The sequence below is a fragment of the Cyprinodon tularosa genome, unplaced genomic scaffold, assembly GCF_016077235.1.
Source record: "Cyprinodon tularosa strain WSP-4 unplaced genomic scaffold, ASM1607723v1 ctg79, whole genome shotgun sequence".
Classification (NCBI taxonomy): Eukaryota; Metazoa; Chordata; class Actinopteri; order Cyprinodontiformes; family Cyprinodontidae; genus Cyprinodon; species Cyprinodon tularosa.
The window spans coordinates 2,583,922-2,606,137 of record NW_024039551.1 but is presented as its reverse complement, the minus strand read 5'-3'; the positions used below and the strand labels follow the sequence as shown (position 1 = coordinate 2,606,137).

At 39.9% G+C, this 22,216-nt stretch overlaps 1 protein-coding gene across 3 annotated transcripts; it reads right to left on the bottom strand.

The window, feature by feature from the left end:
- Nucleotides 1–271: 271 nt before the first annotated feature.
- Nucleotides 272–16,449, bottom strand: ppm1k (protein phosphatase, Mg2+/Mn2+ dependent, 1K). 3 transcript variants are annotated; one of them, XM_038271082.1, is made up of 7 exons: nucleotides 16,353–16,449; nucleotides 14,475–14,960; nucleotides 14,284–14,384; nucleotides 8,403–8,568; nucleotides 6,620–6,764; nucleotides 5,665–5,799; nucleotides 272–2,064 (listed from the first exon to the last, which is right to left on the bottom strand). In XM_038271082.1, exons 2-7 carry the CDS (start codon nucleotides 14,924–14,926, stop codon nucleotides 1,933–1,935), a joined length of 1,131 nt encoding a protein of 376 aa, XP_038127010.1. In that variant the 5' UTR covers nucleotides 14,927–14,960; nucleotides 16,353–16,449; the 3' UTR covers nucleotides 272–1,932. The 3 variants fall into 3 exon arrangements, with proteins under 3 accessions (XP_038127010.1, XP_038127012.1, XP_038127011.1); XM_038271084.1 differs by having other exon boundaries at nucleotides 14,475–14,930; nucleotides 16,353–16,442; XM_038271083.1 differs by lacking the exon at nucleotides 16,353–16,449 and adding an exon at nucleotides 15,411–15,592.
- Between the last annotated feature and the right edge of the window lie 5,767 nt (nucleotides 16,450–22,216).

The window sequence follows — 22,216 nt, the reverse complement described above, 5'->3', positions numbered from 1 at the left end:
ACAAAATTTCATCAATGCTTTCTGTCTCAATCGTAGTTGAGAATTTGGGCATTTGTGAAGCGAAAAAGTGTCGCATCTGAAGATAGCGAAAGAAATCAGAATTTAAAAGGTGATATTTATCTTTCAACTGTGCAAATGAGGCCATGGTAGAAAATATATATTTTTAAAGTTACTCAATTACATGTAACTGAATAAAGAGAAGTGGTTTTTACCAACCCCTGCCTGGTAATACTCCACTTTGCAATCAATCACTAAACAGATCAAAGACATATTAGGTTTGGTTTCTTTATTTCATGATTGATGAGCAGTTTAGAGCAAAAATCTGAAAAAAGGGTAAAACAAAGAAACCCACTCACAGTAACAGTGTTGTTGATACATCACATTTAGGTTCAATTATGATGAGTTCACTCAATAAAACATGTAACCTACTGAAGAAAAGCCAAAGCTCTGGTTGCAGGCTATGTGACAGATAAATTACGTTTAAGCTTAAATCACAGCCTCATCAAAACACTATGATCAAACTTACAGACAATTTACTAAAATACAATACCTTATGTCTGTTACTCAGATAAAATGAAAAGCAAAGCATTCAAGGGGTGCCAGAAGACACAAATAGTCCTTGCATGAAGAGGTTCAAGTCTGCTTTAAGGTTCACATTAATGGAGCGATACGTAATAATGACACCTAGTGTTTGCCCCAGTGTTGTGCAGGTTGCAAACTCAAAAGACCAGGATATAACGCAGCGAAAACAAAAATGAAGCATGAAAATAATTCTGTCACAGTCAGTTTCCTATACACACACATATACATTATATACACACACATTTTGCAGAGGTTATATAAATATAACTATTTACATACAGACACTATACATTCCTGTATACATCTTTGTACCTAAACATCCATGAGCACTTTCAAAAAAGGCCCAGTAGTGACACTGAAACAAAACTTTCCATTTCTTGTCTAAAACTCTGGGATTGTGCTAAATGATGTTTTCAGAGGTGCTTTGGTGACTTCTCTATCAATACAGCGAACAGGAAAATGAAAAGTTCTGCAGCCAATATTGGATTGGTCAGGAGGAGTTACAGAGGAGATAAATAACTTGGACCCTTTAAGAAAAAAACTAAACTACTGATTAGGTGTGCTGTACAAGAAAAACAGTTTTCATCAGGAACCAGAACCCTGCCCATTGGAACCGATAAGCAGTTAGAGTAAACATGCAGCAATCAGACACTCAATTTGAACAAAATAAACAACCAAACTTTCACTGTTTGATGAATTCTGCGGATCGGGAAGCTTTTTGGTTCATAAAATCCAAATCAAATGCCGTCTCTGTTGCACGGTTTGTTTGTTTTTTACACATGCTTGAGCCACAATGGAAACAAACATTCCCTAATTTTTTTTAGTCTGATCTAAAGCTTTCAAGCTTCTTCGAAGAGCCTGTGAAATTGTTTTTCTTTTTAAATGTATTTTTTCAAATATTTTTACTCACTGAAAAAGAAAATTTGAATCAGCCAAATTCAGCCGCAACCTAGGATTTAATGAAGAACGGAGTATATTGGAGTATATTTGAGATGTGCACCAAAGGTTAAATGTAGAAGAAGCCTGTTTAGGTTGTTTTAATTAACATTTAATTTGGTATTTCTCATTGGCCAAGCTTTCATGTCATTCAGTCTTTCAGCCTGCCATTCAAAGGTTTCTCTGTTTTCAGCACCACAACGTTGCAGCATTACAAGTCGTATAAAACCTTATATAACAAGGGAAATTATCTAGTTACATCATGAATCCACAGCCCCGTTCTTCACAGAGGCTGCACATCAAGCTGCTCTAAACAACATGTCAAACCTATAAGGTATCATTGTCTGGGTTCAGCTTATATTGCACGTCGATCAAGCTTGCAGAAAGCACCTCTTGAATCCAGGTGGTTGCGGACTACGCCCAGCGGCCACTGGACACGAAGCTCCTGCTGAAGGAGAAACTGACGTCTGAACTCTTGTGTTTTCCCCAGGCACCAAACGGCACCACGATGATGGTGCTGTTGTCCTCAGTGCCGTAATGAAGAGCCTAAAAGAGACAAAGACCACATTTAAAACACAAAACAGCCTATTTTAAAGCCAGATTCTTTAGATCGGGCTTAGTTTCAGCCTGATCGTGTACAAGGGGTAAAAAGGGGCGATTAGCCTTTCATGACCACCACGATCAGGAATTGTAAGGTCAGGAGAAAATCAAACATGTTTGAAATTCAATCGGCCCTCATGAGGTGTTCGTGGACTAGGGATGGAACGATTTATGAAAACCGTCCGAACCGTTCGGTTCAACTGTCTCGGTTCAGTTTGTGTGTTTTGCGTTCGGTTCATGCGCTGCTCCTTTTTCTCATAGGCGAAGCGTTTACACTCCAGAGCAGAAGGTGGCGGTACTGCGACCAAAGCCAACCACCAGTAGTAAACAAGAAGAAGAAGAAGCGAAGCAGCGTAGCCGGGTGTAGCAGAAAAAAATCAGTTGTTGTGGAGAATTGTGTAGGTATTGGCGAGTGGGAAAGAACAGGAGTTGGAAGACGCGCCAGCAGCACTTTATAGGTCTGCTGTATGGGAGCGCTTTGCATTTAGAGTGACCTACGATGACGGCGGAAAGAAAGTTGTGGATAAAAGTGCAACAGTGTGCAAGCATTGTGCAACACGTGTTGTACTATACAAGACATATTTGATTTTCCTAACAATCAACAAATATCAAACCGAGCCGAAAACCGTGACCACGAAACCGTGAACCCAACCGTGGATTTTGTGAACCTTTCCACCCCTATCGTAGACAAATCCTGCTGTTGAAGCAGAGCTATGAGCCGATTTACCAGAACCTCGAGCACTGTGCAAGTTCAAACAAGGGAGTTGTTCTTCCAGATTTTCTGACCAGCGCCATCTCTCGGCGCTCAGTCCGACGTGGGGTTTTTGGAAGTGCAGTGTGAGCAGGTAGATCGCATCAGAGCGTCGGGCCGCAGAGTGTGAGAACATACATCGTGAGCTGTGAACTTTTAAACCATGCGGTTTCGTCGTACAGTTTGTGTTGTAGCTGTGTGCAACGATTGAAAATATCGCACAGTGTGCGCCCGGCTTAAATTGGACTGGGAAGCTACGATACGGCTGTCGAAATCAGACCTGGTGAGGAGATTATATTTTTGCTCTTTAAATGAAGTCAAATACACCGTTAACCCCTTAACGCCCGTTATGGTAAATATGTAACAAACCATTTTTATTACACACACTTTCAAGATAGCAAATGCGTTCCCTCAGTGCCAGTTTTTACACATTCAGTGTGGACCTAGGAACCTTTGACAAGCTCTTGTTTCTGTTACAGCCGTTTCCTAAAGGTGTATGGAGAGTTTGTTTTTAGTGTAAACTAACTTTTATTCCATGGCTAACCAAGGTTGTTTTAGAACGACTTAAGGACATTTTGAGGAGCTTACAGTTTTGCTTTGGTTTCTGTGTTTTCAGTGTGACCTAAAAGGTCAAATGAAGTATGGTGGTGAAATGTTGTAATTGTGTCCCACGAAAAGCACCCAAACAGAGAGCCGGTTTTCTGCCAGAGGGACTAAATGATTGAAAGGATGATCCTAAAAATTGGTTACCCAAATTTTGAATGGATCAGTTTGTTGTATATCTTATCTTGTGTTTTGTCTGATTTTTTTTTTTTTTCATTTTTTTGTTTGTCTCACTTAAAGCAGGAAGTTAATATAATGGTTGTTTTTGAGTTTTACTTTTGTTTAAACTACTAAAAGCTAGACTATAAATGAAAAGGATAGACAACATTTAAATAAATTTGAACTCAGATTGGCCTTAGGAAAGATTCCACTCTAGAGGAAATAAAGACATTTTTTTTTTATCTGAACTTCATAAGGAGGGATGCAGCTGATTGATATAAAGACATTGAAGAAGTGACAGGATGCCCTCTGCCTCAGGCGACACTAGCATCATTATGGGCTTTTAGGTCGATCCCAGAGGGTCAGCGAACATCAGACAGGATCCAAATGGAAAAGATGAGAGAACTGACACACTAGATAATGAATAAATTATCAAAAAGAGGGGGATTAATGTAAATTCATGAAAAATGTATAGAATTTTCACAACACAACATTGACAGATAATACCTTTCTAAACTAAACTAAATGCCAGTAGCTAGGTTTGTAGGCTTTAAAGTATGAGTAGAGATGATGATGTTGATGACAACATATTATTTAAACTCTATATTATCATGGGGTGAAGTGGTTTTAAACAATCACAATAATTGAGAGCTTAAAAATGTTTTAATACAATATAATCTACAAGGGATTTTGTGAATTAAGTCTGGTCCGTTTTCATTGGCGTAACTTGGGAATAAGTTGAAACTGCATGATTGGTTAGAAATAATAAACAGAAAGCAAAATCATCTAAAAGTTTTAAGGTCAAGTATTATATATTTTCCTTTACACTGTTAACGTGGCGGGTTTTTCTATCAATAGACAGGGAGGGGCCTAAAACTTTCTACCTAAACTTCGGTACATAATAACAAAAAGACAAGTTCAGTCTCAGAAAACATGACTGCGTTCATTAATATTCCTCCTCATCTTGAATGTTGCTGCCTTAAACTTTCACTAACCTGATGTGGAAAATAAATTGCGGCAATGTTTGCTATTGGTTCAGGTAATGTTGCGTTGCTTCAATATGTAGCTATTTGTAGTTTGCTAGTTTACCAGCTGATGCCCTCAAGTCTATTACCGACTCTTTCCTGCTGAGCCATCTGCTCTCTCCAAACAGTTTCATTTATATAAGTGTTCAAACAGAGATTAAGCTTTTAGGTTTTGGTATAGACCAGAGGTCAGGATCCGGACCCAACCCAATTTATGGCATGTTGTCTGATGACAGTGTCTAAACGTAACATGTGCCGCTGTTACCCTGAAATCACACATATTCTGTCTCCACTCCACTGTCCCCGCAGCACTCCAGACCTCCTGCGCAAAGCAAAGCCTACAGCCTCCGCTGTTCCTCCTGTATTGCTGCACTCCGACTTATCCTCGGAGCTCGAAGAGAGCGTGCGCAATAGTATCATTAAATTCGTAGGAGCTAAACATGCAAAAAAGAAGGCTTAATTTAATATGACATTAAATCATCCCCATCAGCATCCAACATATCTGCAGTTTCTGAGAAATCTGCTTCCTGGTCTGTTGAATTACCAATAGTTTGCATCCAATCATTTAAATAAACGGCGTTAGTTTTTTTGAAATATATAAGAATTATTCTCTAATTTGTAGTTACCGATCTGTTGTTACTATACTTAAATTTGACAAACCGGATCTTCTCACCGTTCTTTTTCCTGTTTGGTGTGATTGCAAATGCAGATCTTGACCTGGTCGGACCGGAGCGGAGCCTGAACATTTAGAGTATGTTTGGCTCAACCTGCTGCTGTGAAGCAGGATTGTCCACCATGACCATAATCAAAAATAAATATGGATCCAGTCTCAAAATGAGCACCTTGATATGTTTTCTTTATTCTGACCCCCCTGATTTTTTATTGGTTACCCCTGGTATAAACTATACAATAAGCTGTGGTTGTGAGAAGATAAAAATATGAAAACTCCTCTTTATCCTTGTGTTTCTGAGTTCTGAAATCTTTTTCCAAGTGTGAAGTATTTTCTACCTGGTCGGATATTCTCTGAGCTGCCTCTTTGGGGTCATGACACTGGTTGATGACGTTGCAGATCTCCTGGCTGTTCATGATGAAGTTAATGCCGTCTGTGGTCAGAGCCAGAAAGGAGTCGTGGACATGATGCAGCTGCAGACAAGGAACACAAATCATTTTTTTAGACACATAAATTGGTAGTTTGTCCAGGAAACATTTATATAAGATTAAGTACAATTTAAAAAAAAAATTGAATATTGTAAACGTCTCTCATATTTTTGTATTAATTTATAAAGGAAAACAACATGTTATATAGGTTTATTATACATAGAGTAGCATATTTCAAAGGATTTACTTCTTGTAATTTGATAATTATGGTTAACAGATAAAGACAATAGAAGCCCAGGTTGCTTTAATAGCTGCCTTCAGGTCATCAGCATTGTTGGTTCTGGTATCCATAGATTCTCTACGGCCATCTGGAATCCCATTTATAAAGCTGCCGGACGCACAAAACGGGATCTGATGCCACGTTACTAACAAATGTGGTGCAGAATAAAAACAAAAACGGTATGGAAATGTGCTGTCGCTCACATCAACACTGACCAGCCTGTACGGGGTACGCACAATTTGGAGGCATGGATGGCAACCTGTCACTTCAGTAGTCTTCCCCATAATGCTCGGGGTTATAATATGTCCATAACATTTGTAAAACCAACGATTTCCTTTTAAATGCATATATTTTACATTTTAAATACTAAAACTGTTAATTTTATGGTTTGTCGTCTGTAAGTAAGTCATAATCATCAAGCAGTAAATATGATAGTTTCACTTTCTGAAAAGAATGACGAAAAGAATTCAATGTTTGACAATATGCCAAATTTCTGAGACATACCTGTCATCTACGAGGTGGAGCATTAATCCCAGAAAATGTTAAGAAAAGGTGGTACTGCTATGCCTTCAGATATGAACTTACCGTTACTCTTTTGGTCTCTGGCTCAGCAATGACTCCCGTCTTTTTCAGATCGAAGTCTCCGATGCTGCGAGTCATCGCCAGTCTGCCATTCACATTCGGCTGTCCCAGACTATTCCAGGTGATGAACCCCCCACTTTTCTTTATCCTGAGGATGGCAGTCAGGTATACACAAAAGTTAGCATGTTTTAGACTGAAGCTAAAGCCGACTTGGAAGTACGATCTACACAACTTCTACAAGGGGAAAATATCCAGCGATAAAAATGCCAAAGTTGCTTTTCCTCTTTCTGTGCAGAACCCCTCAGAGGCGTTGTTCTCAAACACCAGCCTGACTGACAACATATCGCCAATCAACAACCAGGATCTTTTTTTTTTGACACATCATTCTTGTTCTTTTAATTGGAAAGCCTGCTTATAGGCAAGACCCAAAGTAAAGTGATCATTCAATAAGGCTCAACAATTTCAGCAGAAATTTGTTTTGGTCGTATTCCTGCAATTACATTTCAGCCACACCACCATTTATGATCAACCCTCGTATTTTGGGAAACTATCCCTTCCTTACAATTACAACAAATTTCAGAACAGCCAAGGAGCTGTGGGTTAAAGCTTTAAGAAGTCAGAAGTAAATCCGCATCCATGGAAGACTTAAAGAAATGAGGGCAGCTCCAAAATGATTGCAGTTCCCTTTTTTTTTTTATAGTTAAATCAAGCAGCAAAAGCAAACTGTTTTCTCATGCTTCGGGACTGGCAACGTTTAGGCTTGAGTGTTTGCTGGTTAAACTGAACCAAAAAAAATAAATAAAAATGTAGCAACCCGTACACAGCAGATTGATAAAACAACAGTTATTAGTCCACAGATGGGGGGGTGTTTGTCACAATTTCTGGTGTGCAGTCTGTATTTGCTTGAGGTAACTTTTTCTGATTATAGCATGTGTTTGATCTAAAACATTAGATGTGAATAAAGTGACTAAAGTACAGTCAACCGGACTCAAGAGTGGCCCCCAACCAGCCTCAGACCAGTCTGTAACTGGTTACCATGGTAACATTAAACATGCCTTTAAAATAGGACACCAGAAAAACAAAGTGTATGAAAAAAGCCTGCTAGCAGTGAATCAATGGAAGCCCTGAGTTTCATTCAGGTTCAGAAAATATATACACTGTCCAGAATTATTAGGCAAATGAGTATTTCAACCACATCATCCTTTTCACACATGTTGTCCTACTCCAGGGTGTATATGCTTGAAAGCCAACTACCAATTAAGTAAATCAGGTGGTGTGCATCTCTGTAATGAGAAGGGGTGTGGCCTAATGACATCAACACCCTATATAATGTGTGCTTAATTATTAGGCAACTTCCTTTCCTTTGGCGAAATGGTTCAGAAAAGAGATTTGACAGATTCTGAAAAGTAAGAAAATGGTCAGATTTCTTCCAGAGGGGTGCAGCAGTTTCGAAATTGGCAAGCTTTTGAACCGGGATCATCGCACAATCCAGCGGTTCATGGCAAATAGCCTTACAGAATCTATGGATGGACGGCTTTTGAGTGTCATGGTGAAGAAAGCTGGCTATATTGGTCACCGAATTCGTTTGATTCGTTGATTGAGAACACAATTGTGGCCCAATAATAAAAATAATCCTCAACAATACAACTTGCCTAATAATTCTGCACACAGTGTAAGACAAAAATTAATGGATTTTTTTATTTTTGTGTGGGGCTCAGGGATCACTGCTCTAATCAACATCCCTGTATTCATTTGGCTAAAATGAGGTAATCATTTCACCACCTACCTTTCCTTCTCATCCTTTCTTTCAGGGGTGTGGTCATCAGTGAGTTTAAGAGCCTTGCCTTTACGGCACAGCATGGCGCGACTGTCCCCAACGCTGGCGACCACCAGCTCGATGCCGTCCCTCAGCAGGGCCACGGTGGCCGTGGTTCCTGCATTGATTCCCGGTCCTAGAAAGACAAACAGGAGCTGTCAGCAGCAAAACAAGACAATAAGAAACACAGCAGGTCAACAGTCACATCCACAAAGCAAGGCGTAAACAAACAGGCTGAATTTGTCTAATACTGGGGGCAAACTACAGTTTGAAGAACTGCGGAACAACTGTGAGATCTGCAGCAAAGCCTGTAGCAGTGTAATGTAAATATGAACACTGAAAACAAATAAAACACAACATATCTAAAGTGTCCAGTCTTATCTAATAACACCAAAGCTGATCTAAAATGTTTAAATATAATTTTTTTGCTGCCCGAGAATGACACAGGTGTAAAGACAGCCAACAGTCGGTCTTAAGAAAAAAGACCAACTGAATCATTCCTAAACTGATGTTCTTATAAAGGGCTAAGAGCAACTTCTCTATAAAACATTAAAGCTAGGCTACAAATGTGCAGGTAACAGCAGCATTGTTTAGTTCCTTAAGGGAAATTAATTTGAATCTCTGTAATCCGTCTTTGATCCTTCATAGTTACTGACACCGCTGGGAAAGATGAGCAAAGAGCCTCCAAATAAATTCTTCTTTGGCCGAATGAAATGAAAAGTGAGCAGCTTTGACTGCTTGGTTATTCAGACCTGATGGTTTTGTTTAGATTTGTTGTACATTGCTTTGTTTTGACTACTAAAGTAGATAGACTGCAAAAATCAAACATTTATTTAGATCCAACCTTTAACTGGGAACAGTTACAAGATCTTTGTTTTGATCTTTATTTCACTGGAAAGTACGGAGCCCAGGAGAACATTATCCACCTACAGAGCACCTTCTGAAACTGTTGAGGCCAATTTATGCTTCTGAAGAGTAGCCTCTGCAACCTTCAAATGTGTCTCTGTGCATGCCCCCCCATGCAGAGGTTCTGCAACCGTTGTCGCGCACCTCAAAAAAATCCTGACTACGCGTCGGATGGTTGCAAAGCCACACACGCCTCAAGCGGAAGTGCGCAGTCAAAAAGCAGTTGTGATTGGTCTTTGGTATGCCTTTCCGGCTGTCTGTGAGGTCGCCCTTCCCGATTCGGTGCCGGGGCGCGCCATTTTTAAAAACCGAGGAACAACTACAATAGACAACCTACGCGTCCTCCTTTGTCTTTTTGCCAACTCCATTGCAACTCTAGTTCCATCTCCGTGACGATGATATCTTGCAGACTTGTTTTGGAAGGTAAACACTCCTGCCGGTGCCGCCGAAGTTCTCGTGACCTTCACCCAAAGTTCTTGCAAGTTCTCAAATAGGCTCCCCTTGCGCTTTGGCGGGAAACAGATGTGCAACCCTAGAAATTCCAGACCGATGGTGCAGAAGCATACCAGCAAAACTGGTTTGCAATCAGACCCTAGCGACATTTGATGTGTGCGGTTGCAGAAGATTCATAATCTGCCCTTTAGAGGAACAAATCAACATGATTGACAAGGTTATTCTGAAGGAATTTCATTTTAGGGGAAGGATCAACTATAAAGAGATGCTGATAAGCCTTTGCAAGGATTTCTCATTAGTGAGGCATTTAAATAAGATATTGAGAGCCAGGTATGAATGTTGACCAGATGCACCTATGTGTGCAGTAAAATAACACCTTCTGCTGTCCAATTGGTTTTTGCCTCGAACACTTCATGTTTAAGCTCAAGGGTGCAATTGAAGGGAAGGATGCAAATATGTTTATGTGATAATTGCAGAGTGATCCAATTAAGCAGCAGATAAATGCATTCATTACTTATCTCATAGTATTACGTGCAGACTATAGGCAGCTGTGACAAGTGTGGCAGATGTGATCACTTTGTGGAGATGATGCAGGCAGAGGAGAAAGAGAAGAGAGAATACCATCTGTTTTAGAGCAAACTGCTTTAAAATTACTAGGACCTAAATCCCACAGAGTGACTTTTAGATCATTAACTGGAGCAGAGTTTTATCTAACCCAAGCGGACATACTTTATTTCCTTCTGCAGCAGTGCTTTACACAGGCAGGCCCTTTTAAGCTGCACTATTACGCTGAACCTATAGCAGTTTGTTTCTCTTCTCTTACTTCCCCGTTCTGTTACAGTTTAAACATTTGTCTTCATCCCCTACATCAGAAGCATTTCTAAAGGGCTGGTTATACTCCCACAACAGTGTGTCGCAGTGAGCTTGTCACAGGTATGACGCAGATATTTTTGATTCATACCCAATATCGAAGCGTGGTTTGCGCTATGTTATTCCATGCTACAACGCAAGAGGGACAATCCCGATCTAGCTGTGGGTCTAGATACGGCCGAGGCGGTGAGGAAATGGGGGCAAGTTTGTAAGACAGAGGGACATGAGGGCGAAAAGGGGCGTTTTCCGCAATGGCGGTCATACAAACAAAACAAGGCGGTGAGGTACCAAGCAGGAAATGCGCATAATGTAGAGCGGATGTAGATTTGACCAATCAGATGCCTCCTGTCTGCAGCATTGTCTGCGGTCCTCAAACATTTTGGAGAGGTGCACCAGAGTTCTGCGCCTTAACTCTGACCTGACTAGACATAATTTCTCCTGTTTCTTTGCTGCGCAGGGAGCCTCAGAGCGCATATTAACAAATACTGAAGGTCAAGTGTGAGCAGAGATTTTGTTTTTCGTTCCGGACGAATAAAGACTCCATTCTGCTCTTCCTTTCACCTAACAGCAACAGGCTCTAAGGCTGAAGCCTGTAAAGCCTGTAGGGCAACCCTTAAAGTTCTGGGCCTCCTTGGTTTCTAGCTGAAAGAAATGGGCATTTGTTAATTCTCCATTTCCAGTAGTCAGTGAAACCATGATGGGCCACTCAGCAGGGGTGCACCAAGGATGAATGTAAAGGGAAAATGTTTGACTTTAGACTCTAAAGGGCATTTTTAAAGATGGAATTAGAAAAAGGGAAGTAAGGCTAAACCACCAAATGTTTTTAACAAGACAAAATCTATGGCCACAAAAAGCACTGTCTTTGGAGCTTCTGCAATGGTTCTCAATAGTGGCTAAAAATGATATAAAGAACCAACTTGTGTGCTATAATAACAAATATTGGTCTTAGAACATTTAGTGTTTTTCTAGACAATATTTGCATTTAATTTCACAAGTATGAAATTGAATTATGAAATGTCAAGAATGACATTAAAAGAACAGAAATGATTATAGAGCTATTTTTCTTTTAATTGTATTTGAACTCTTGTTTTATTATCTTTTTTTTTTGGTACATCAAATAAAATCCTTTAAAAGAAAATCCATGCCTCATCTTTATCAACCCTTTTCTTTATCCTTATTTCAAAAGCAAAACATACAAAGAAACTGTTGTTCGAGATGCAAAAAGATTTACTAACTTACAGATATTAAACAAAAATAATATGTTGGTTTTATTAAAAAGTCACGTAAAATTTAGCAAATTGAAATGATTTTAACGTAGCCGCATATAGAGTAAAATGGCTTTTTGGATATGAAAGGTTGCAGAGCTCTGCTTTAAAGGGATCAATATGGTGCTGCTTTATTTGCCTTCCAATAAAGGTTGGATTTTCTAAATGTTTGAGAGATCTTGAGGTTTAGAAATTGAATTACCTTTAATGCTTTTCACCAGCGGTGTCTTTAGAGTGCTGTATTAAAATCATGCTGCACTGACTGAAGGCAGTTCACTAAAAACATCCTGAACATCTCAAACAGACGCATTGTCTCACAGGAATAATGCATTGGGTGTGAGAAGAGAAAACAAAGAGGATTTAGAGAAAGATAGGAAACCTTCCAGTAGTCCAGGATTTAGGACCCGCTGGACACTCCTTCAATATCTATCCTCTCGTCATCCACACTGGTACCAAGGGCCTCCAGCTCTGAGCTGGGTCAGCAGCTGTCGTAGATAACATGCACACACACACACAGGCATATTGGGACATTTCACACAGCGTGGCCAAAATTAGGCCACAACACGTTTTGAGCTTTTACAGGAAGATTTAATCCTATTCTAGAAATGCTCGCTAACTGAGAAACATCCCAGGTTTCCCCGAGTGAAATTGTTTTTTGGCTTTTTTGGAACTAATGATTTCAGGGAACTTTCTGGTAAAAACAAAAACAGACATTCTGCTGACAATTCTTTAGTTTCATCTTCCAGGTTGAACACATTATTAAAGCTAACCAACATACAGAGACGGTGTGTAAAAAAAACATTAATAAATCTCCTTTCACAATTCCTCTTGTCATATCTAGATAATTACTGCCCGCTGAGGCGGTAAAGCCTCTGCCTTCTTTCGAGAAATTACCTTGTTTGTTTTTTTTGGTTTAGGACCTTTTATTTTCCCTTTCATAAGTTTATGCCGAACTTCAGAAAACGGTTGAATTCCTGCCTGATTTCAAACTGGAATTCAGGCAGGAAACAGTTTGGTGTTCTGATAAATTTCAGAATCAGAAATACTTTAATAATCCAAGAGGGAAATTACTTTTGTTACACGCTCCAGTTACAGTTATGTATATATATATATATATATATACACACACAACCAACCACACAAGATAATAAAGATTAAAATAAAAAAGCTAAAAGTATATACACATTTGGGATCAATTCCACTGCAGCCATGGAAACTAGGGCTGCAACTAATGATTATTTTGCAAATCGATTAATCTGTCGATTTATTTTTTAGATTATTCAATAAATAATCGGATGGCAAAAAGTTCTTTAAAGAAGAAGAACAATCTCCAAACAAAAGAACAATTTTGGTATAATTACTGCTTTAAGTCGGTAGCTCTGTCAGCTGGAGGCATGGTTTAGTCTCTATAATCCAGCTAACAATTAATGGATTATTAAATTAGTTGACAATTTTTATTAATAATCGAGTATTCATGAATAACCTATTTGTTTCAGCCCTACTGGAAAGCTAAGCTATACTACCACAAACTAATCATCTGAACTCTACATCTCTGAGTCAGTCAACTCCAAATATAGTAAAACTAATGGGCAGATAGTCAACTGTCATCAATATTTTCTCCCCTTTCCTCTGTTAGATGATGATGTTAAATAGTTTAGAAAGTTCTCTAGAAAAGACTTTGCATTCTACTAACTCTAGCTGATGAGCCTCACTAGTCTTATAATTTCATGGTAAGGTTCCCCGGCCCTCATGATAACGTTGACAGGATAATATCGGCAGAAACTTCCCACACCTTTGTTTTTCTACACACTGACCTGTATTTGGATTTAGTTTTTGTAAGCAAAGACAGTGTAAAAACTCAACGTGCAACTGTTTAGCCGAGCTTCTATTTACCTGCTGAGGCCCAGAAAAGTACTAACTATCTGAGCCTGATAAATAGATGGCTAACAAAGCTAGAGAAACAGACAGCATCAGACACTGAGCAAGCCACTAAAGGAGACTCTATTAAATAAACTGTATTCGATGAGTCGGAAAGAATTTCCACAGTGTAGTACTATTTAAGTTTTCTAGTCACTTGTTTTGATGTAGATTGAAAACTATTGTACACCTCCCCAGAGATAGAAATTGTGGAATCAGAAAGTCATCTGCATACTATGTATTTGTTCTGTCCAGCCACTGAACCAGAAGAGTCCAACCAGCACAGTTTAGTTCAAAGTACAGGTGGAAATGACTTGGTGACTCCACGATTCCTGTCTGTGCTTCTCACACTTGTTAGGATGTTAAATAACAAAAAACAGTTACAGTTACAATCCAGTATAATGAAATGATTGAAGTAATATTTAAATAAGACTACCTACCATTTGGACAGAAGTGCAAGTGCCTTGCAAAAGCTTTATCAACTTCAAGGAATGCTTTGGTTAAAACTAATTCCAGATTATCTTCCTCAGCCACAATGTCTCTGAAATAGGAAAAGAAATGTCATCAGCTAGATCTGAAATTCTTCAATTATTTTCATTAATAATAAAATGTATATGTACATGTCCCCTACTTGATAAATTTCTCCATGTATTTTTCACAGAAGTCTGCTGCTTCTGCGCCGCCATGCCCATCGAACACAGCAAAATACAGGATGTTCTCAGTCATTTGGGAGACCTGGAACCGATCCTCATTCTCCTTGCGCTGACCAATGAGGGAAGCACTACCTACTTTAGATAAGCTTACTTTGGGAATAGGTTTGCCATAACGAATGCTGGGGGGGAGCATGATGGGCTCATCGATACGATCATCCCAAATGCCAAAGGAATCCCAAGTTGTTAGGCGGCCGCTGCTGTCTGGATCAAAGCGTGTGTTGCTGTATCGCTTCCCAGAAGGTCCATAGAGTTGTCTGCACAGGAACGGGTAATCTGTTTTGTGGCTAGTGAGCTTAAAGGGCATCGGATCAAAAGCCTTCTGGAAGAGAGCACTGCACCTCGCTAGGCGCACAAGGCAGGAAGCTGACATCACCCTGAAGACACACTCACAGATGAAGGAGCAGCTTTTGAGGCAAAGCAAAGTTCAAACTGAAGAGAAACAGAGATGATAGGAATACAAAATCTTAAGTAGGGTCATAAATAGCCACAGCATCCACAGTAACAGTGGTTTATCACTCTGCACCATGAACACTGATTTATCTTCTAATAAAATTGATAATTTTTCATAATTTACAGAATGAAAAACTGTTAAACTGTTGAGCCTCATTGAGGCAGAACTCCAACGAAAAAGGAAGCTCATGTGGAAGAAACAACTAATAACATGGAAACCTAAGAAACGTATTTCACTAAAAAACAAGAGGTTAAAAGATAAACTGGGGAACAGAAAGAGAATAATAGCTACAAAGCTAAATAATGGAGTCAGATCCAAACATTCCTACAGCTGAAAAACTTTCCATGACAGGATAGCAAGCAATGCTGGGAGTTAAGATTGTTTTTACATCATGTTGATTTACCTTTCAGGCAGATAGTTGGCTTGTGTGCCGTTTCTCTTGGATTACATTTAAAATCAACACTCACCTAAACAGACTAATAACCTAAGAAAAAAATCCCTTGGTGAAGGAGAAAAACATTAAATGTGGTGGAATCCCAATAACTGATAGGATCTGGTTAATTTCAAGGTGATAAAGGTAAAGACACTTGAAACATCTTCCATAATATGTATTATAATAAATATAACTCTACAATATTAATTTATTTTTATTGATTTAAATTAAACCCGGGATACACTCTAAACACTAGTGGAAAAAACATAACATGAAATCAATGGTCCATAAAAAAAGAGAGCATCAATTACAATCCTGATCAAAAAATTTAGGTCTCTAAATTAAAATTAGACATCCAACTGTTGTTATTCAGGAAGAAGATACTGAACTTAACGCGTCACAATTAATTAGACAGTCAAAAACAACAGTAACGACAAACTTATGAAGCATTTACTGGCAAAACATTAGCATGTTTTTAACGTTGTGAAACCATCGTTTTTATCAACGTCAGTTAACATCATTTTAAAAAATAAAGCAAAACCTACTGAGAGTGTGAAAGTGTTTACAACCCGTCTGCCTTTTCACTTTCATATTAAACTCGATCTGAGATGTTTTAATACCGAAGCTAACTTTAGCCTCATGCTAGCTGACATTAGCGGGGTAAATCCTATTACGTACCCCTACATATTTGTGCTTATTCGGGCTCTAAATAAATACGTAAGCATAAAGTGGGTCAATACTAAAAACAATACGAAACGTAAATACATAATTTGTTTCGTTTTTATCGTTAAATGTTGCGCATTAGCTAGCTAGCTACTTGGCTACATAGCTAATTTTAGCTAAAAATACGCAGTTTACAAAAAATAGCAACACCAACCTATCGAACACAGTGTTGTGTCTTATATCTCATACCTTTAATTTATTTAAAAGAAATACTTGTAGACTTGTTCTTTTCGTTAAATTTCCCGGAGGAAGACTGAATGAAAAACAGCCTAAACACTCTTGTCGGTGTTATTGATCAAGGCCTGGTGCGGTCCGACCAATCACCGTTCACCTCGTTCCACGCCCCTATAGAAGCGCTTCCCATTGGTCCAAACGTTTTGACTGACAGGGATAAGAACTAATTAAAATTTTGTTTTTGGTGTTCCTTGTAGAAAGTGGAAACTTACGCTTTGTGGCCTTTTATATGAAAGGAACATCACACAAAACTGGTTTAAGGCCTAGTTATTGCAATATCATAGCTGTGTTTCCAATGTGTGCAAGTAATTTGAGACTCGACTGTTTAGCTAAGTTGTCTTTAAACCCTGAAGGTATTTAAGGTCACAAGGCAAAGAGTCCAAACATGTTTGTGCATTATCCTTCTGCTGTGCAGGATGCCTTTCGCTTGTATGGTTCTCCCTAAGCTGTATACATTTGTTGTCCCCCAGCAGTCTCTGCCCATAGCCACAGTGAGAGAAGAAAAACCATTAAAAAAAAGCTATCTTCTGAAATGTTTCCATGCTAAAAAATTTTTGGATATATTTATAGAATTGAGAACAAAAAGGAGAAAAGCTGCTAAACAAATAACCATCCATCTTTTCTCACTTATTGCACCCCCAAATTCCTGGGGATGCACGTCACAGACAACCTCACCTGGATTGTAAACAGAACCTCACTGGTCACAAGGTCACAAAAGAACATGTACTTCCTGCTGAGGATGAGGAGAGCCCACCTGCCCTCACAACCTTTTAAATAAAGGGCTCATGTAGAGTCGCCCTACCCCATAGTTAAGAAATATTAAATAAAAATAGAACCAGTTTTTCTCTCTTTTTTTTTCTTTATGCTGACTTGTTTTTCATATCCACAGAAGGTTGAAGAACAGGAAATTCTTGGTGAAAGGTCAAGATAAAGTCCCACTGTTTTACGCATCTATGGCTCAAGGTCCAGCCTGACCAAGACCCAGGTAGAACAATGCCAATGTTGGTTTGCAGCAGCGCATAGAGCGAAAAGTGGTATCAGCCATGCCACCTGAAAAATATTCCAGTTCGAGACTGAAGATGTTTTATCGTTGTATCCCTTTTTATATCCTCCGTCTTTCATCTTTTGTCCTTTTTTTCTTTTTTTCCCTTTCCTGTTCTACTTACACTGCAGTGTCCATCAAATCTGTTATACTCCCTGCATGAATTATAATAAAGCTATTTATATGCATAAATCAAGCAGAACACTATGGCGATAGCTATACTGCTCCACTTGTGAAAGCAAAATCTGTTGGGCTCTTTTTGGCATCAAAACAATTATTCCTATTGCCACATTACCAGACAGGACACTATTAAAAAAATATATATTCCAGTTGAAAAGTGGTATACCAGTTTCACCAAAGGTCATAAAAGGAAGCTGAATGCCACATTCTTTATACTTTTGACCAGGGCAGTTTCAAGGAATTAAGAGGCCCCAAGCAAAGTTGACTGAAAGGCCCAGGTTGAAAAAAAAACTGTACTGTACTCATAAGCGTCGTTAGACCTATTTAAGGGTGGCTTCAGTCATCCTTTCTTTGGCATTAGCCACCCTATAATTATTTTGCGATTTAAAAAAAAATATTTTTTTTTTCTGTATTTATTTTTTCCTCATATTTTCCCAAAACAAATGCAGTAAAGCACCGAATAAAAGCCATAAAGAAGACAAGTTAATCTGGACTTAGACAACGCCTTAGCAGGTGCACTGAAAAAATTTTGGCGCGCGCTTACCGCGCACAATATCTTCTAGGGGCTCAGCCACCCTTGTCTCTTAAACCTAGAGACGCCCCTGACTGTACTGTTTTAGACCTTCTGTTAGATTTCCTCACAAACAGACCTCAGTCAGAACAGCTCTGATGTCATCACCCTAAGCACAGGCTCCCCTCAAGGCTGCGTCCTGAGCCCCCCTGCTGTTCACTCTGATGACACACGACTGCGTCCCCAGGTTCACCACCAATCACATTGTAAAGTTTGCAGACGGCACCACGGTTGAGCCTCATCAGAGACGACAATGCCCAGGAGTACAGAGAGGAGGTGGAGCAGCTGGTGGGCTGGTGCAAAGCCTGATCCTGAACGTGGATCATCGTCGACTTTGGGTAGAACCGGCCTAACCACGCTCCACTATTCATCAACAGCTTAGCTGTAGAGTTGGTCAGCAGCACATAATTCCTGGGGGTGCACATCACAGACAACCTCACATGGATTGTAAACACTAGCCTCGTGAGACCATCCTGATCTCTCGAGCTTTCAAGGTTTCACTCGCAGATCAGTCTAGCTACTTTCCGTTAAAGAAAATTTGGAGCCATTCACCAAACGAACGTCCAATCAGCATTGGCTTTGAGGCGAGTTGAGGTGTGACGCAACGAGAAGCGCGACAGTTCAGTCTAAAGAACATGGCGGCTTCAGCCGATGAAACTAGCGTTAGCGTGGCTATCGAGCAAGTTTTATCGGAATTACAGAGTATTTCTTCACTGAAAGAAGAGCAAAACACTGCTCTGGAGGCTTTTCTCAGAGGAAAAGATGTTTTTGCTCTTCTCTCAACTGGTTTCGACAAGAGTTTGATCTATCAATTGGCTTGTGCCTGGCTTGTGGTTGTGTTTCCGTCGTCGCTCTGTTAGTACGTCATATGCTTCGTTGATCTGATTGGTTTATTTGGCCCGTCTATCACCAACATAGGCCAATCAGCTAACCAGTATTTTCGCCCCTTCCCAAAATTACTTCAACGGAAGGTTTCCAGATGGATATGCGGAGCAAATCCATCTGGCGGAGTCAGGTAATGTAAACACCACCTCATTGATCAAACGAGCACAGAAGCGCATGTACTTCCTTTGGAGGATGAGGAGAGCCCACCTGCCCCCACCCATCCTCAGCACCTTCTACAGAAGCACCATACAGAGCTACAGATACAGAGCGTTCTGATCAGCTGTCTCACTGTGTGGTGTGGAGGCTGCAGCGCCTCAGAGTCGAGGAAAGTGAGGAGAGTGGTGTAAAAAGCAGGTAATTGGAGCTTCTCTTCCCTCCATAAAAGACATTTCATCCCTGCGCTGGGTGTCCCGAGCCCATAACATTATCAATGACCCCTTACACCCCAACGGACTGTTCTCTCTGCTGCCCTCTAGGAAGAGGCTTTGCAGCATTCTATGAAGGTCCAGCAGATTCTGCAACAGTTTCTTCCCCCCTGCCATCAGACTGATGAACTGTTGAAAAACTCTAAATCAAGTCACAGAATCAGCATCACACTGATAATACAAATACTGCATATTTGCAGCATACATATTAATGCTATGAAATTCCATGTCAATGCATTTTTTTGCACCATGTTTTTTCCTCCCACACTGTTTACCTTTGATCACTGCTGCATTTAATGGAAGGGAAATTTTTATTTACTGTCTGGAAAGCTGTACTAAATGAAATTTTGTTTTGAATACACTCTGTGTACATAAAATGACAACAAAAGTTGTCGATGTCTAAGCCTACGTCTAAGAATTATGTGTTTAATTTCTATATGACACCCATTAGCTAAAAACACCTAATGTTCACTTTTAGGAGAAGTTTAGACAAACTTAAAAAAAAAACAACAACTTTACAATAATTCCTAAGAATAACTAATCACCGTACAATCCTCAAAAATACTGAATAATATTATATACTATATCTTTGACTTGTTAGAATTGAGTTGTTAGAATGAGATCTGAGGCGCCTTCTATTCATATTGACATCAGCTGTCTGAACTATGGTCTGATCCAAGATGGCCGCCCTCTAGGCACGTCGGCCTCGCTGCCGCAGGGTCCAATGTGGCGTCTGCGTACTGTTGGGGCGGTTTGGGTCGAAGAAGAAGAAGAATAGCAGCGGTAGCACTTCTTGGTTTGTTATCCCCCTCTTCAGCATGCATTTGCTCGGGTAAGAAAACCGTAGAGATTATGCAACTAAAAGCAACAATTTATGTAAAAATAACAGTTTAGGTCAAGCTGAAAACCGAGGGTGATCGGAAGGTTCCTGCTGGCCGTTATATTATTATGGCTGTTAGCTGGTGGCTCATTAGCAGCTTGTGTTTTAGTTTTATTACGAAGCTAAAACAGAGACATGCCCGCAGGCAAAGGCAGGTGTGTTTATTGTATTGAAATACCCATTTTCGTGAGTATAGGGTCTGTTTTGTGTGCTACGTCAGGGCGGTAATATTGTGCACATAAAGTAGAGCTAAAGTTAGCAGCTAGCCGAACGGAGTAATGAAACTGTCAGGCTGCTTTATTCACCCTTCATATTTATGCCCATTGATTTAAAAAAAAAATTTTAAACCTAAACTTTTAACACTTTGATATGGCTTTCAATATTTTGATAGGTAGATCCCAGCTCAGTGCTCATTTTGTCTATTAGTCTTGTTCTCCTTAGGTAGCCAACCTGACTGGCAGTGCGCAGCAGTCAGTGGGAGGAGTGGGCGTGTCACCTTACTCTGCTCATTGCAGCTAGAACAGGGGCCTTCAACGTTTTCCAAGCCAAGGACCCCCAAAATGATGGCGAGATGGAGCGGGTCCCTCCATCTCGCCATCATTTTGGGGCTCAATTATATATATTGAATGAAATAGTGTTCTATCAACCTGTTCCTATAGTCACTCTATTACAGATGGAGTAATGTAACGAAAGTAATTTCTCCCTGGGATTATTAAAGTATTTCTGATTCTGATTCCTGGTTGATGGGACAGGTGTTGTGAATGAAACGGTGCCCAGATTGAAAGAGCTCCTGTGTGTCTCTGAATGTGTGCATTGATGACTGAAAGACATCTTCTGCCTCCATTTATCTTTTTACTAAAGCGTGTTGAATTCATCTTAATGTGTACGTAAAGGACATTTCAAATAGTGGAAAAAAATTGCAGGGGGGGAATATTGGGAAAAAAAAAAAAAGACCTCTGAGCTAGAGAACAATCCGCTTAGTCTGGGACTTTCCCTTCAATCTAAAGAACTTCAAACCAAAGGAACAGCATGATACAAAATACATCTATTAACAGTGTAATTGGTAGAGATGAGCCGATCTGATACCTGGCTCAGATATCTGCTCCGATATTGACTAATTAGGCAAGGCAAGTTTATTAGTATAGCCACATTCAGTACAAGGAGAAGTCAAAGTGCTTTACACTTGTTCAATAATAAAATAGAAGAAGAATTATCTGGATTGGATATCAGTCCCCAAACTAGGGAAGTGGTGACCTAGTGGTTAGGGCATAGAGCTCGGAATCCTGAATTTCTGAGTTCGAGCCCCACTCCCACAGACTGCCACTCTGGGTCTCTGAGCAAGACCCTTAAAGGAATAGTACACCCAAAACATGATTAGCCTTCATTTTCTACTCACCCCCATGCTGAACAACACTCTGGAGTACTTTTTTGATATCTCAAATGCATCTGGAGATCTGGGAGGCTTCTTGCTGTCTGCTGACATTCAAATAATGGAGGTCTATGGTGACCGAGGCAGAAAGGTCCATAAAAGTCCACAAAAAACGTGTCAATATTCCTCCATACTGCTCGTCCAATGTATTCCAAGTGTCCTGAGTGGGTAGCGTCCATAATTTACTCGAAACGAAGTCATTTAGAATGTTTTTAGAGCATAAACAGTAGTGTATAGGATTTCCTGAAAGCGCGCACATGCGCGCTCCCGACGCTACGGAAGCCGGCAGACCAAACCAGCGCATTCAGCTCGGCAAAGAACTCATGCTCTTCCTCAACACTGAAGTCCTCAGACATTTTTCTTTCGTTGTTTCTTTCTTTGCACAGGTAAACAGCACATTTCTTCTT

What these genes read in the sequence shown, in the direction of transcription:
- ppm1k (XM_038271082.1), bottom strand. Translation starts at nt 14,926, where the DNA reads ATGTCAGCTTCCTGCCTTGTGCGCCTAGCGAGGTGCAGTGCTCTCTTC. An exon ending in TACATGGAGAAATTTATCAA is followed by an intron (nt 14,385 to 14,474) that starts GTAGGGGACATG and finishes TTCCTATTTCAG; the next exon opens with AGACATTGTGGCTGAGGAAG. An exon ending in AGAAAGGATGAGAAGGAAAG is followed by an intron (nt 6,765 to 8,402) that starts GTAGGTGGTGAA and finishes TGCCATCCTCAG; the next exon opens with GATAAAGAAAAGTGGGGGGT.